Here is a 13,907-nt window from a genome sequence, read left to right as displayed (position 1 = left end):
GGACTATACCATCTGATAACGATTGCAATTATAACAGTGAAAAAAAGAAACGGTTTCTTTGAAAAAATTCAACTTTTTTACAGTAAAAAGTAACTTTAGTTTAACATTTAGCGTGATATTTATTTAAAAAGTAATCATTTTATTGCGATATTTATATATGCTAATTCAGTTTGAAAATATACGTTAGTGGACCCTTTTCATTATATCAGATTGCAAAAAGAATGAAAACAGTTTCGATTTTTATACTAACATGTATACGTAGTTTTCCTTTATATTTGTTACCTGACAGTAAAAATAAACTAACGACTATGAATACTGTTTACAAAAAAAGAACGATCATCGAGAATAATTGATATGTTAACGTAACTTCTGTGCTTATTGTTACTTTTATCTAACAGTTTGTAGGTGTCATTGTACCCTCAAATGTGCTTCGAAGTGGTAGAATTCCTGCTTAATCGGTTAGCTCTTTCCTTTTTTCCAGTTGATTTACTTCATATTGAACTAAAAGTATACGTTCAGATTTGGTGAATACTAACTGTTCACGAGAGACTACTGGCAGTCAGTGACCGTAGATACATTGTCTCATACATGTTATAGGTGTGTTTATTTTGACCTTGTTGGTTTTGGCATTTGTCCTGCAGGATAAGATCTGAAGTTATTGTTTTCTGGAACTAATATAGAAAATAACAACTTTTATCTTACAAATAATGGAGCCATTTCCTGTAAATGAACTGCAGTATTAGTTTGTTATATACGTATTTGCTATTAATAAGAAACATACCATCGACTCATACATTCACCTCTGTCGTTGGCTCGCGTATATCACAGTTATAAACACGAGAAACAGTGCGTTTGTTTTAATTGATTATGATCAATTTCTATGCTTATGTCTGAGTTTTGAGATAGATATTTACTTAATCAATCCAGAACTATTAATTTGATTTGAAACAATCCTGCTAAAATCACTTTTTATATGTTATGTCAAAAATCTTGACGAGAGCCCATTGCAGATGTGTCTGAGAGAGGAACGAACGACAACTCTGCCTGGGAGATTGAATAAGAACGTGACTTATGTTTTAGCCTTTCATTTGTATATCATTTTTATTTTTGCAGAGCTCTAATGTACTCTAAAAACAAAAAAAGTAGTAGAATGAAATCATAAAAACATATTAGTATAGGGTCTTGCTTACGTCAATAACATTGCAGCTTTTTTTCTGTAACGAATGCCATTCAACTAACTTGAGTTATGCCTCTTTAATCTAATAGATTTCCATGATTTGAATTGAGTAAATGTTGTGATTTCTAGATTTGTTCAAAAGACTAGGAATATGTATTAAAAGGATATTTATAACTAATTTATATCCGAACGTATTCGCTACTGAAGCTGGCTTTAAAGCAAAGTATGAAATATACGGAGATAACGAACAGTATTCAAACTCAAAAGTCTAGTAAACTATACAAAATTGGAGCAGAGCAAACACAGACCTCCAAAACATCAGAGGTGGGATCAGGTGCCATGGAGGAGTGAGCATCCCCTGCCGACCGATCACACCCAGAATGTGCACACCCGGAATGTGCTCCTTGTCATGATCGGGAAATAACGTAAAAATCAATTCAGTGTATAAATAATGGACTAACAATTAGTATGACAAACGTCAGTCGGCATTTGACTCCATGATAAATTGTATTTGCTGACAAGGTCATTGTATCGACCATAGAAACTTTAAACGAGACTGCGGATATTCTTGTTTCATCAACTTGTTTGTCAATAATTTACCTCCCTTTAAAAAGTGTTCATACGTATCATGCTCTTGCATATCGAATCAACTAAGATTCATAAACTCCGTGTGCAGGTGATGATGGTATATTGCTGCATAAGTAAGGGAAGTTGACGATAGAAAAGTTAAAGTCATCACGTTTATCATAGAGCTTGGTTGTTAGATCAACATTAACGTCTTTTTCAAGTAAAATATCCAAATATGAAACAGATGTTTCGGACTCTGTGGTATTTTTTACCTCAAGCTCACCAGGATATATCGCATCGACATAAGAATGGAAATTAAAATTGTTAATTGACAATACGTCGTCGATATATCTAAATGTCGAGTTAAAGACCACAGCAAGTGTTTTTTTTATATTTTGCATAAATTCTGCTTCATATGAATACAAAAATAGGTCTGCTAATAACGGGATGCTGCTCACTGATAAATTGATATTACATGGCTTTTAACATTTCGTAAATTTGATATGGTAGCTATAATGACCTTGTTAACAAATATATCCTACCATGGGTTGTATTTGTGCTGACTTGCTTCATACTAATTGTTAGGCATTTGTTTTTATTTTAGATCTGACAACATAATGTATCCTTGACCAATCCATTAGACTTACAGCGGGTGTCCGTCAACGGGGGACGCTTAGTCCTCCCAGCCAACTGAACCCACCTCTGTAATTTCCGGGTTTTATGCCCTTTTCAGATATTTGTACTCTTTATAGACTATTTGAGATCAATCACTGTTCGTTATTTCCAACATTTACATTCTGTACTTCCAGCATTTTAAAATGCTTGTTCTTTAATTTTTTTCTTTAAAAATTTTAATTGATGAATTATCTATAAACCTTTATTAGCAAATACAATCTATCACTGATTCATATTTTGACTAACATATTTCATACTTATTTTAGGCCTTTGGTTTTAAAATACGAGTTATCCTGTCTACAGAGGGTGGGACCGGTTGACAGGGGATGTTTTCTCTTTCTAGGCAACTGATCCAACCTCTGGAATTAAGTGTTTGAGGCCCATTTCACAGATGTGTACTGTTTTTTTAGGAATGCCAAATTGAAGTAACTGTTTTCAAAATGTTATTCGTACATATCTTAGAATAATTTAGATGAATTAAAGATAATCTTAAAATAATTTAACCTTGGTTAAAAGAATTAAACAGAATGACATAAAGGATCAACTGAATTATATCTACCATTTATTTAATTGAAGATAAGTACAATTTATATAACTGATTTAAAGATATATTACATCACATGGAATTTTAAAAGAGGTATAAATCAGTTATTACTAGGTTCAATTAAACTGCACCTATCTTAAAATCAACTATAGTAATTATAATACCTATTTTCAATTCATAACTCCAACCCGTTTTCAAATATTTGAACATATCTAAAATCAGATGTGTATATCTCCAAATGAAATTAATGAATTAATGAAAAAGGTGAAGAAAACGAACGATAATCGATCTCGAACAATCTACAAATAATACAAATCTTTAAAAAAGGGGGGATGAACACGGGTCTTCCGAATGTGGGATCATGTGCCTTAGGGAGAAAGAGCATCCCCTGTTGAGTGATGACCGGCCTCCTCCGCCGTGATCCCTATGTTTTGATCAAGTTGATAAAACATTTCCAAGTGAATTTTATTGTAAAACAAAAGCCTTAGATGTGATATAAAATAAGTCAGCCATTCATAATTATCTTTGCATGTTGACATACTTGACTTGCGTGTTGAAATAATTAATCTTGTACTTGGCGTAAAAATACCGTATGTCACGGTACTTTATTTAGAAACTCATCATATGATGTATAGCATTGACAAAAATGGAGACGCTAACTTTTTTTTAGACAGATATATTTATTCGAAGCTCCAGTCCATTTAATTCGCCAATGGCTGTATAAAACATGATGAAATATTATATGTAAAATCTTTATAATGATAAAGAAGGGGTAATATCATGCAAAAAGAACATATTGCTTAAGTAGGGACAACTATTTAACAATTTCAGGCTATATTAATGGCACACATCTACCAGAATAGGCAAAATTAGTCCTAGCCAACCAGTCTTTTATTGCAGCTTGTTTTGATTTCAGTTCTGAACTTGGGCAAAGAAATTTTGGCAATTCTATATGATCCTCTGCAGGGGTTTCATCGCCATTGCTTGTCAAAGGCACGTTTTCTTTGCCCACTTGCCCGATGTTCTTTATCTCATTTGATTTTGCGCTACAAAGACGGGATTGGGTTCCTTCCCCTGTGTTCTGCTGGTTTTCCTCTGCTAGCTCCTGCACAGGCTCACTGGTTATAGTCATATCGTCCACCCAGCAATGAGGGCCTTTTAGAGGTTTTTTGACCTCGGGCTCTTTTACTATTTTCTCGGGCTCGGGAGGCGGTGGCGGGGGAGGTTCGGGTTCCTTTTCTTTCTTGCCTTTTGCACTTCTATACCAAAAAAAAAAATACAACAATCAACATGGTAATTGATAAAATACTGTAATGAAAGATTCATTTTAAAAAAGAGAATTATAACAAATTGTTCCAGTATTGTTTCTTTAATTTAATTCTTTTTAAATTAGGTATTTTAGTTATTTTAATTGACATTTTAGTTATTGAGGTACGTCTGCGTTTTGTACAGGTGACGGGTCGAGTATTTTAATGTTGAAATTTTTTAAGTACACGTTGATTACATGAAACCAAATCCAATGTCAGTAAGATATAACATTCAAACTTCTCTTTGAAGTAACATGCTTTTACAATGAGTCTTGAAATACTTAGAAGTTTCTTTGCATTTGAGATTTCTTGACTTTGGTGCTCTTTTAATGAAATTTTAATTTAAAAAAACTAGCTTTCGATGATGACCATTGTGTCCATACAAAAGTGCACCGCGCGGACTAATGAGCAATTTATACGGTGACTAAGTGACTCCGTGTAAAACAGTCTTAAACTGTGAAACCTCCCTTAATACTGAAGATTATAGATTTATATTTTAAGAAGATTTTATGTTGTAACGTACTCAGTCAATCTCTAAATCGTAATTGTCTAGCGTGCTAAAGTTTCAAATTAACAATAACCTTCTAATTTAATAAGCCAAACAATTGATTTTTTTTTTCATTTTTGATAAACAAATAATGTAACATATTAACGCTTTCGTGGGGATAAGCTGTGATGTAAATGAGATAAGAAATATTCAAAAGGGATAATGAATGATTTTTTAAAAAAATATTTTCTCTACTATAATATTTCTGTGTCTCTTTGTACAATGTATTTATGTTCATCTTTGTCGTTGATTTTTTTATTCGGTTTTATGAAAAACGTTGACATTTGGTTCTACAGTACTGCTATGTTCTAACAAATGATCCTATGAAATCACTCCCAGGTTAAAAAAGTGAAGATATCTTACAGACAGTATCAGAAGATAAGAATTTTTTTCATGAAGGTAACTAGGGAATCTCTTGTCTTCTATTTTTGTGAATAAAATTGTGGGGAAAAAGTAAAAATGTTTTGAATAGCTTTCTTGTAGAGAAAGGACATATAAAGTTTGGTTTAAAAAAACTTTGCACTATCCCACTAGTAAAATTTTTGTAAAAGCAATAAAATATGTTCAGTTCTGTAGAAAAGACAAAAAAGCATTCATTTGGTTTGAAGGGATTTTTTGTGCAACTTTGCAATTTAGATTTATTGCTGCTAAAAATTGTTCGACAAAGATCTGGATCTTTTTACGACAGGTTGTCGCAAAAGGCTTTAAATTGTATAAAAAAATAATATAATCAACATCAGCTGAGTTTAAAATTGATCGATCTTTTCAGAAAAATTCTAAGGAAGCGGCTTGAGTAATTTTCTTATTCTGGATAATAAAGACTTTTTAAATGCTCACAAACTTTGTCCCCAGTATCGCGTTCATTTATAACCCCGATCAGGGTTCCATTAAAATGTGATACAATTTTTACGCAATGTTACCTATTATAAGACGCTTTCAACCAATTTTTTACCCGTAAGTTAAAATTCCTTCATATAATTTTCTTTTAAATTGCAAGATCATTATGCGAAAAGTTTTAAAATTTTTAGCCTAATACTATCATGACAAGCTTCATTGGTATCTGTTTAATGAAAAAGGGTTTATACACAATGAAGATCTAGCATGCTCATTTGGTTAACTCGTACGTTGTTATCAGTAGAAATTAAGACATTTACAGAAAGAAATGGAGGCAATATTTCTAAACAAGAAAGCAGACTGGGAATCAAAACCTTAATAAGAAATTTGATGGAAAATGAAACATTGGGTTAATATAAAGTCATGGGGCGGGAGTTTCAAGATTCCTTCTACATTATAAATAGCTAGGAGCATTGACAGAAACATATTTATCAAGTCGAAGAAAAAGGCAACCATACAAAAAATTAGCTATGGCATTTTATAACAAAAAATTTTTATGATATTTCATTGTATTATAGGTAACAAAGTTATTTTTGATCCTCGTTCAAAGACCCCGTTTACGGGTCTTGATAGGTCCCACGTTTTAATAGTAAATTAAATGATAATCAAATCTTAAATCTGTACTCATTAAACCATCTCAATCAGATATTTACTTGTCAATAGAAATAACAAATAAAAGGTTAAATTATTAAATTTGTGGCAAATGTCTGGACTCTTTGATCTTTTGATATAAATCACCAAGTTGAATATTATTTTTCTCATCTTAAGGCCGCTACATTCCCCAGTAGCTAAAGGAACAATTTTGACACATCATTTGAAATTGAACAAGTCGAGGACTGCAAAACAACAAGTAATGAAAAGAAAAGTCTTCTTTAAATATATGGGATTTAATATTGAAATCTTAATGGATTTATTGTTTATAAAGATATTAAAATATTGGCTGAGATCTTAGCGCTTTCCATCAAATCACAATTGATATTTCCATCTATCAAAGAAAAGCTGTACACGGGTTATAAGGTCTTCTGGTGAGATATCTCGAAGCAGTGATCAAATAATTTTTAAGTATCAAGAGCTACTAGGTGCGAAGAATAGATGGTTCTTAAAATTGGTATACAACCTTTGTTGAATTTACCAATCGTATACAAAAAGTCTTGCGCACCCCTCAGTCTTAAACATGAATGTCAGAAACCACCAATGCTTGCTTTTTTGTGGATGAATTGAAAATTTTAAAGATGTAATAATCGGGTTTTCAGGATTTCAGTATTCTTTGTGTGGGGTATTCTTCTGTTAAAAATAAGCACTGAGAGCAAGGTTTTGACCTAACAAAAGAGAAACACAGAGTTTACGTAGGACTTATTCAGTATTTAATTTTCACAGTAAAATTACATCTTCAGAATATTTATATGTAAAAAGTCTCCCCTGTCAATTATAGAGAAACTTTTTCAATGTTTGGACTTTAATAAGTCTTTTTATTATCCTGCTAATGCGAGTTTATTCAATTTCGTTTTAATGCGATATCGTGTAAGGTATTTTGTGATCTTTGAATTAATCCATTAAAGACTGTCTAGCAGAATAGAAGAACTGGCAGTGGTGTTCTGTAAACATCCGCACATGTCTGCATGAAAATAAAAATCTTCGCCAAAACAATCCGGTCATGTTCGGAACAGCTTATGAATAATCAGGTTAGAATATAAAAAAACCCTTATGTTTAAATAAGATCTAAGTGTGAAAAGCTGTCTATTAGAAATCCTTATTTGAAAAATTGATTGAAATCTTTCAGACGAAAAGAAATGAAAATATTTAATGAAGCAATATTAAATAGCCCCCCGTTACAATTTAAGTTATGTACATATAAACGTCAGTGAACTACTGAAAAGAAAGAAAACAAATAGACTGCATTTTTTGAGAACATTTCCTCTCTGAACTATTGATCAATTTCCCTACGATTAAAATGTAAAACAGCATACCAAAAAAATGTTGTAGACAGTGTATCAAAATACAAAAAAAAGCTTACTTCTTCGGACTTTTCCCTCTCGCTTTTGGGCTTTTCCCACGGGATCCGCTACTTTTGGGTCGTTTTCCGCTCTTTGGCTTTTTTTCTGGTTCTGGAGGAGGGGGTTCTGGTTTTGGTTCCTCTACAGGGGGAGGAGGGACTGGGTCCTCTTTTTTACTGTCTACAGAACTAATGGATGATTCTTCTTCTAGAGAATAGAACCTGATTTTCGACTGATCACAATGAGGTCTGGTATACGTGTATCCTGATTTGATGGTGCTGCTTTTGGAGTCGCAGTCACTAAACACACTTTCCTGGGTGGTGCTATCGTCAAGATCGGGGATAGAGGAGAATTCAGACAAATTTCCGTTCAATGGCACCAGATAATAGTCGCTGGTTGACGATGCCGTTGATCTTGCTGATGACGCCATTGGTGTTATTACTCTGAAATCGCTGTTGCTCTGTGACAGAGTTCGGCGAATTTCTGATCGAATTTCGGTAGAACGTTCGTGCTTGAATTTGAGAGGAGGTTCCGAATTTGGACGCAGTCTGATAGAATTCAAAATCTTACTTCGAGCATTATACACAATGCTTCCACTTCTAGAAGGACCTGTAGTGCCGTTCTGATATTTAGGGACATTGTCTGGAACAACAGCGGTGCTAGGGCGAATCGCACTATTCTGTTTCTTAGCTTGGATAACAGTATCGAACATTTTATGGCTGTAATCTCTCAAATTCCCGCTGTCTATTCTAGCTTGTTTGACCCTTCGTTCCAAATGTTTCCTGATATATTGTTGGGATTGAGCCATTTTCACCGAGTCTTCTTTGGTATGCTGCATTGGATAATTATTCAGAGTTCTCTTTTGTAACGGAGTATCAGAGTTCGGTTTCCTCTTTTCTTGGGCCTTCCCAGTCAACGCCCTCTGTTGTAACTTCATCGTGGTGATCCTGAGGTCCCTGAGATTAGATGGTCCGTGAGCAGCGTTATTGGTGAGAACAGCCCAGCGTAATGAATCCGATTCCATGATTTGTTCTCTTTTTATCGTCGAATATAAATCCCGTCATTCACGGAAATGTCAAACAAAATATCTTCCTCCGACGGAAATCATTGTCGCTTATCGGGTGCAACCTTTCAAATAACACGCAGAGAGGAGATCTATTTAACTAGAAACAGTCATCGTACGCGCGCACAGATCCCTTTTTATGTGATTTAAAGGAATTAATCAAATGGTTACTCCATAATCTGAAAAAGAAATTCTATGTCAGCCAAAAGCTTAGTTCATTCTGTTCGGTCGTAAATCCAAATAATAACCAGGTACCGTGAAGTATTGAACACTGTGATAAAAGGTAGACTCTAAATATGTAACAAATGTTTGTTTTTCACTCAAGCAAAAAGATAACCACTTGTTAAGAACCGGTTGCAATCTACAGATGTACGTTTCTTCCTATTGTAACTAAGGACGCCGTGTATATAATTTGTCCTTTAATGCACCCTGTCTTTCTCTAACAGAGATCTAACGGCGCGCTGTACAGGCATTGCAATCCATTTAACGTACGCAAGATAATGTCTTTTTAAAATTCTGTGGGGTCTAACTTGAGCTGACCCGATGAAACAAACAAGTATACAAGATACAGTTTAAAAGTACCACACTAAAGTCAATATTTGAACATGCATGTATATGGGATTTCATGCTGTTAAGACTCTAAAGGAAATAACAAACTTTCCGCTACTGTAAAGATGCGTTCGATCCGATCTTCAGCTTTCGTTGATAAAAACCATCGATTTTTTTTTCTATTGTCATGATAGTGGCACTCATTAATTATTATGGCTTTATGACGTTTGATCGTGAGAAAATTCATTTATTTATCAAACCACAGATAAAAAGATACTTTAACTTCAATGTTTGTGATAACATAATCATTGTGAAATGTTTTTTGAAGATAGAAATTGCCTTTTTCACACGAACTTACTCTGAGGTGTGTAATTTCGCCTATTGGGCCATTATCGACCTTTCCGACAAATTGTGAAACTGACAACGTAGATATTGCGAACAAACACATTTACAATCCAGAATTTCATTATGCATGATATGGATTTATTGAGCGTCGATATTCTTCACAAAACAAACATGCATACATTATGTATATATCTCCGTAAAGTGGTACCAAATAGTACAAAATTTATTGACTTTATTCCCTCCAATAAAATTCTTTTATAATGTATATCAAAGTTAAATTTCTCCTACATTTGTGGGTGGTAATTGTCTCGTTTTTTGACCGATTTATGCTTCTGATTAACGCACAATTTATTGTGTAATCGAAATAATCACATTGTAATTAAGGAGAAAATTGTCTGGAAAACTCAAAATAACCGTGACTTGTTTTAAATTGCTTCAGTAACAACATATTAAATCTATTTATCAAACTGGCTACAAAACAATCGGAAATTGATCGTTTAACATACTGATTCCATACTCGGCAAATCTCGGATGTTTCCGTCAACTTCATCAAACCGATTAATCGGTTGAGGTGTGCCGAGTGATTGTCATAGTCTCTTGGAGAAAGTTACAATTTTATTGTTATTATTATTATTTCATAATTACGCTGTTTTCCAGAAGATCTGGGATCATGAGATACGATTCATAATGAATTATTTACATTCTCTGAATAATATCTCCTTTATTTTTTAAGAAGTCTGCTAAATGTTGTGTGATGCGTCTAGTGTGTTGGTGTTAGTGTCTGTGTGCTTGTCACCTCTCGCTTTCAGCCCTCACCACTGGCTTGCAGCATTGCGAAAAGGGAAGCAATTTGTAAGTCTTCCCCTGCCAGTACATAGCCTCTACACAACAAGTCCTATGCGATGCCTCCATGTAGAAGCAGACGGATACTGGGCACCTTTCGGCCCCAGGCTAACTACGCAAGGGTGCACGGGATGATGAGGCTTGAAAGCCTTGGTCGGCAACTCATCTAGGAGAGAAAACTCTGATTACAATCCGGATTTAGTAGGAGACCGTTAGCAACTACTATGTTGGCCCCCCCAGACATAAACCTTGGGGTTGGGCTTGAGGCCTATCACCTCCTTCCATAACAGACAATGCGTCCTCAGGGGCACGGAGAGGATAAGTAAGTAAGTATTTTTTTTAAGAAAACCATTGCCATTTATCACTTGAACGCCGCTTTAGCATATCACCTCTACAGATTTCTTGCGCTATGGCTGTTTCATCTGACAATGATACATACAATAAAGTACTTATATAACCTAAATAAATCAGAAGAGATATAAATATAAACAATAAAATGAGTTCTTTCTTTGTGAGTACGGGTATTTACTGCTTTTGCAGTGAAAAAAAAATAATACAACCCGCTTACAAAGGTTATGATCTTTCCGCAACAACTGCAACGGTAATTCCCGTACGGAAAACAAAAGAAAACATTTTATTGTTTAAACAAATAAACTGAAAAAAAATAGTGCAAAAAAAAAATTTAGAAAACCCATAATCTAAGAAATCCCATAAGGTTGTTAGCCATTTTTTTTCAAATTGTATGCACTTGGTATTCTATAGTACCTGTTAAAGTGACCCCCAGCCCTGCCGTTACAAGGAGTAGAATAAAAAAACAGCTATCATTACGATACGAGAATTTTGAACTAATTTCGTACTTTTTGAAAATAATACATTTAATTTCTATATTTATTTTATATTTTTTTTATCCTAAAAACTTTTTATTTACCTCATTATGAACTTGTAATTCAATGAAGTGATATCTTATGTCGGGGACATGGAAGACCATTAAACATTGACGTGAATATCTGTTTGCATACATTTAACCTCAAGATTTACAAATATTTATGCCATCATTTTCCTTAACATTATTTACTTTAACACATTCTGTGTCAACATTTTAAACATCATATATGAGCTCTTAGTAAAATTGTAGACGTAACCAAATTTTGCCCCAACACTTAAGGCATCAAATTTCCTTTTAACACTTCAGCCCCCGATACTAGTTTTTTTTTCTTGATTTATATAAATATTCGTACTTTATAATTAATATACAATATCCTTATTGTAAGAAATGAAATACAAATGAGTAACGGTATTACTTATCATGAGTTCCAGCTCACATGTTAAAATTTTATCGGCTATTCCATACTCGCATTTGGGTTTCTGACTTTCTGCCAGCATCAACATACCAAAAAAATATTTCTCATGTGGTTTCGTAATTTTATTTTTATTCAAAATACTGACTTGTCTTTTTATAAAATATAAGTGATGGTAAAATATTATACAAATTCACATAGCGTTTAGGTAGTTCAGACACTTCCGAGATTGATATTAAAATTGATTTTAAAAAGATGCCTAAGTTCCCCTTTGCCAAAATCTTTGTTGTCTTTTGGGACCAAATCTTCCAACAAAATGTAAAAAAAAAACAGTGCCCCTTTTTTGTAATCTCATCAAGCAGAATTCCCTAAATGGGGTGGTTTCAGCATTTCTATCGTGAACTTCCCTTAAACATGCATAAATATTCCAACATCACCTGCACATGGTCTTATGTCCCCTGATTCTATACACAAGAACATGGTCTGAATACAATAATTTATCAGCCTAAAATAGGCTACTTGCAAATAAATTGGTGTTACAAGGATTTCATCATTCTCGTTTTACGGTCGTTATAATGAACTTGTGTGTTAATACAGTCTGACATCTTTGAACATGTTTGTTAAGTCATTGCTTTTATACTAAATGTTATCGTTATAGATCTTAGTATACCTGATCAAACTATAGAGTGCATAGCGAATGTGACCTGTCAGTAGGGGTTTTTATCTCTCCTTGGCATCTGATCTCACCACTGGTGTTTGTAGAGGTCTATTACATGACAACAAAAAATACATCTTAGAGCCCAGTATTCCTATATTTTTTGTTGAGAAGAGTGAATTTTAAAAAAAATTGATGTTTTGGAACAATTTATGCAAGGATAGCAAATTGATTGCTTTATATTCGTCTATGTGGAGAAAAACAAACACCAGCCTCGTCAGATAGATAAGATCAGTGACAAAAGTGAAGATTTATGGAAAATCATTTCAACGCTTATGTATATAATGCAAACTGTACATATAAATTTGCAATTCAATTTAAAATAGGTGCACTTCATTTGCACATCAATAGGACGCTCTTCTGTAGAATGACGTGATCTGACCATAGAGAGGTACTCTTAGGACTCCTTTTTTCAATTAAAACCTAGTTCTGACAAAGGTGTGAGATACAGTGAAGGTGATTTGAGAAGTTTTGAATATTAAGTAATTGAGATTCATACAAATTATGAAGGCATCTTCTCATTCTGCATATATATTTTAGAACATCTCAGCTCACTTTTCTTGTACATTATATAAAAAAGCAATAACCAAACAAGATACTAGATCAATTCTAAACATTGATGCATTTATACCAGTCAATCCGTTTTCAATATTGCATTTTCCAATACATCAAATACAAAAACATATTCAGACTTTATATATTAGCTTTTAAAATTAACCGTACCTTATATCCTAAGACTAAAACGTTAAATGTTCCTTACAAACAAAGGTTCTTAGCAGGTTAAAGTAAATGTTCTACCAATACTCATTCTTTACTGCTCACTAAAATATTAACAGTAGTGAAGAAGAAACTTCAGGAGTACTGTACAACAATATATTCAAGTAGTGGATTAAATCAGATGTGGATACTTAAAAAATCCAAAGAACTTTTTGAAGTCAAAAATTTTACCGAAATCAATAGCATTAAAATTTACGACTTTTCAACTCTATATACAACTATTCCCCATGATAAATTAGATTTCAGGCTATTAGATATCATTGGCAGCGGCTTTTTCAATAAAAATGGAACTCGTAAATTTTCTTACCTTGTCATTTTCAAAATTAATTTGGTAACAAAAATTCTGATTGTACACACAAGTACTCTGAAATTGATATTAAAATATGCTTGAGTTTCTGATTCACAATATCATGTGGTTTTTGGAGTCTTCCAACAATCTATTGGAATTCCCATTGGTACTAATTACGCCCCATTATTAGCAGATCAATTTTTGTATTCAATACGAAGCAGAATTTGTCCAAAGTCTTATACATGAAAGGAAGAAAACACTTTTTGCCTACACCTCGACATTTAGATATATCGACGCCGTATTGTCAATTAACAATGGTAATT

At 33.5% G+C, this 13,907-nt stretch overlaps 1 protein-coding gene across 1 annotated transcript; it reads right to left on the bottom strand.

Annotated features, from left to right (window-relative positions):
• Nucleotides 1-3,614: 3,614 nt before the first annotated feature.
• Nucleotides 3,615-9,255, bottom strand: LOC134283722 (serine/arginine repetitive matrix protein 1-like). Its single transcript, XM_062766197.1, has 2 exons — nucleotides 7,726-9,255; nucleotides 3,615-4,222 (listed from the first exon to the last, which is right to left on the bottom strand). Exons 1-2 carry the CDS (start codon nucleotides 8,727-8,729, stop codon nucleotides 3,796-3,798), a joined length of 1,431 nt encoding a protein of 476 aa, XP_062622181.1. The 5' UTR covers nucleotides 8,730-9,255; the 3' UTR covers nucleotides 3,615-3,795.
• Nucleotides 9,256-13,907: the final 4,652 nt, after the last annotated feature.

Source organism: Saccostrea cucullata, unplaced genomic scaffold (genome assembly GCF_032062105.1).
Source record: "Saccostrea cucullata isolate Sc308-1 unplaced genomic scaffold, CSIRO_AGI_Scuc_v1 ctg451, whole genome shotgun sequence".
NCBI classification, from domain to species: domain Eukaryota; kingdom Metazoa; phylum Mollusca; class Bivalvia; order Ostreida; family Ostreidae; genus Saccostrea; species Saccostrea cuccullata.
Note: the sequence above shows the minus strand (reverse complement) of the source record. Positions and strands in the feature narration are given on the sequence as shown.

What these genes read in the sequence shown, in the direction of transcription:
- LOC134283722 (XM_062766197.1), bottom strand. Translation starts at nt 8,729, where the DNA reads ATGGAATCGGATTCATTACGCTGGGCTGTTCTCACCAATAACGCTGCT. An exon ending in AGAGGGAAAAGTCCGAAGAA is followed by an intron (nt 4,223 to 7,725) that starts GTAAGCTTTTTT and finishes TTTTTGGTATAG; the next exon opens with AAGTGCAAAAGGCAAGAAAG.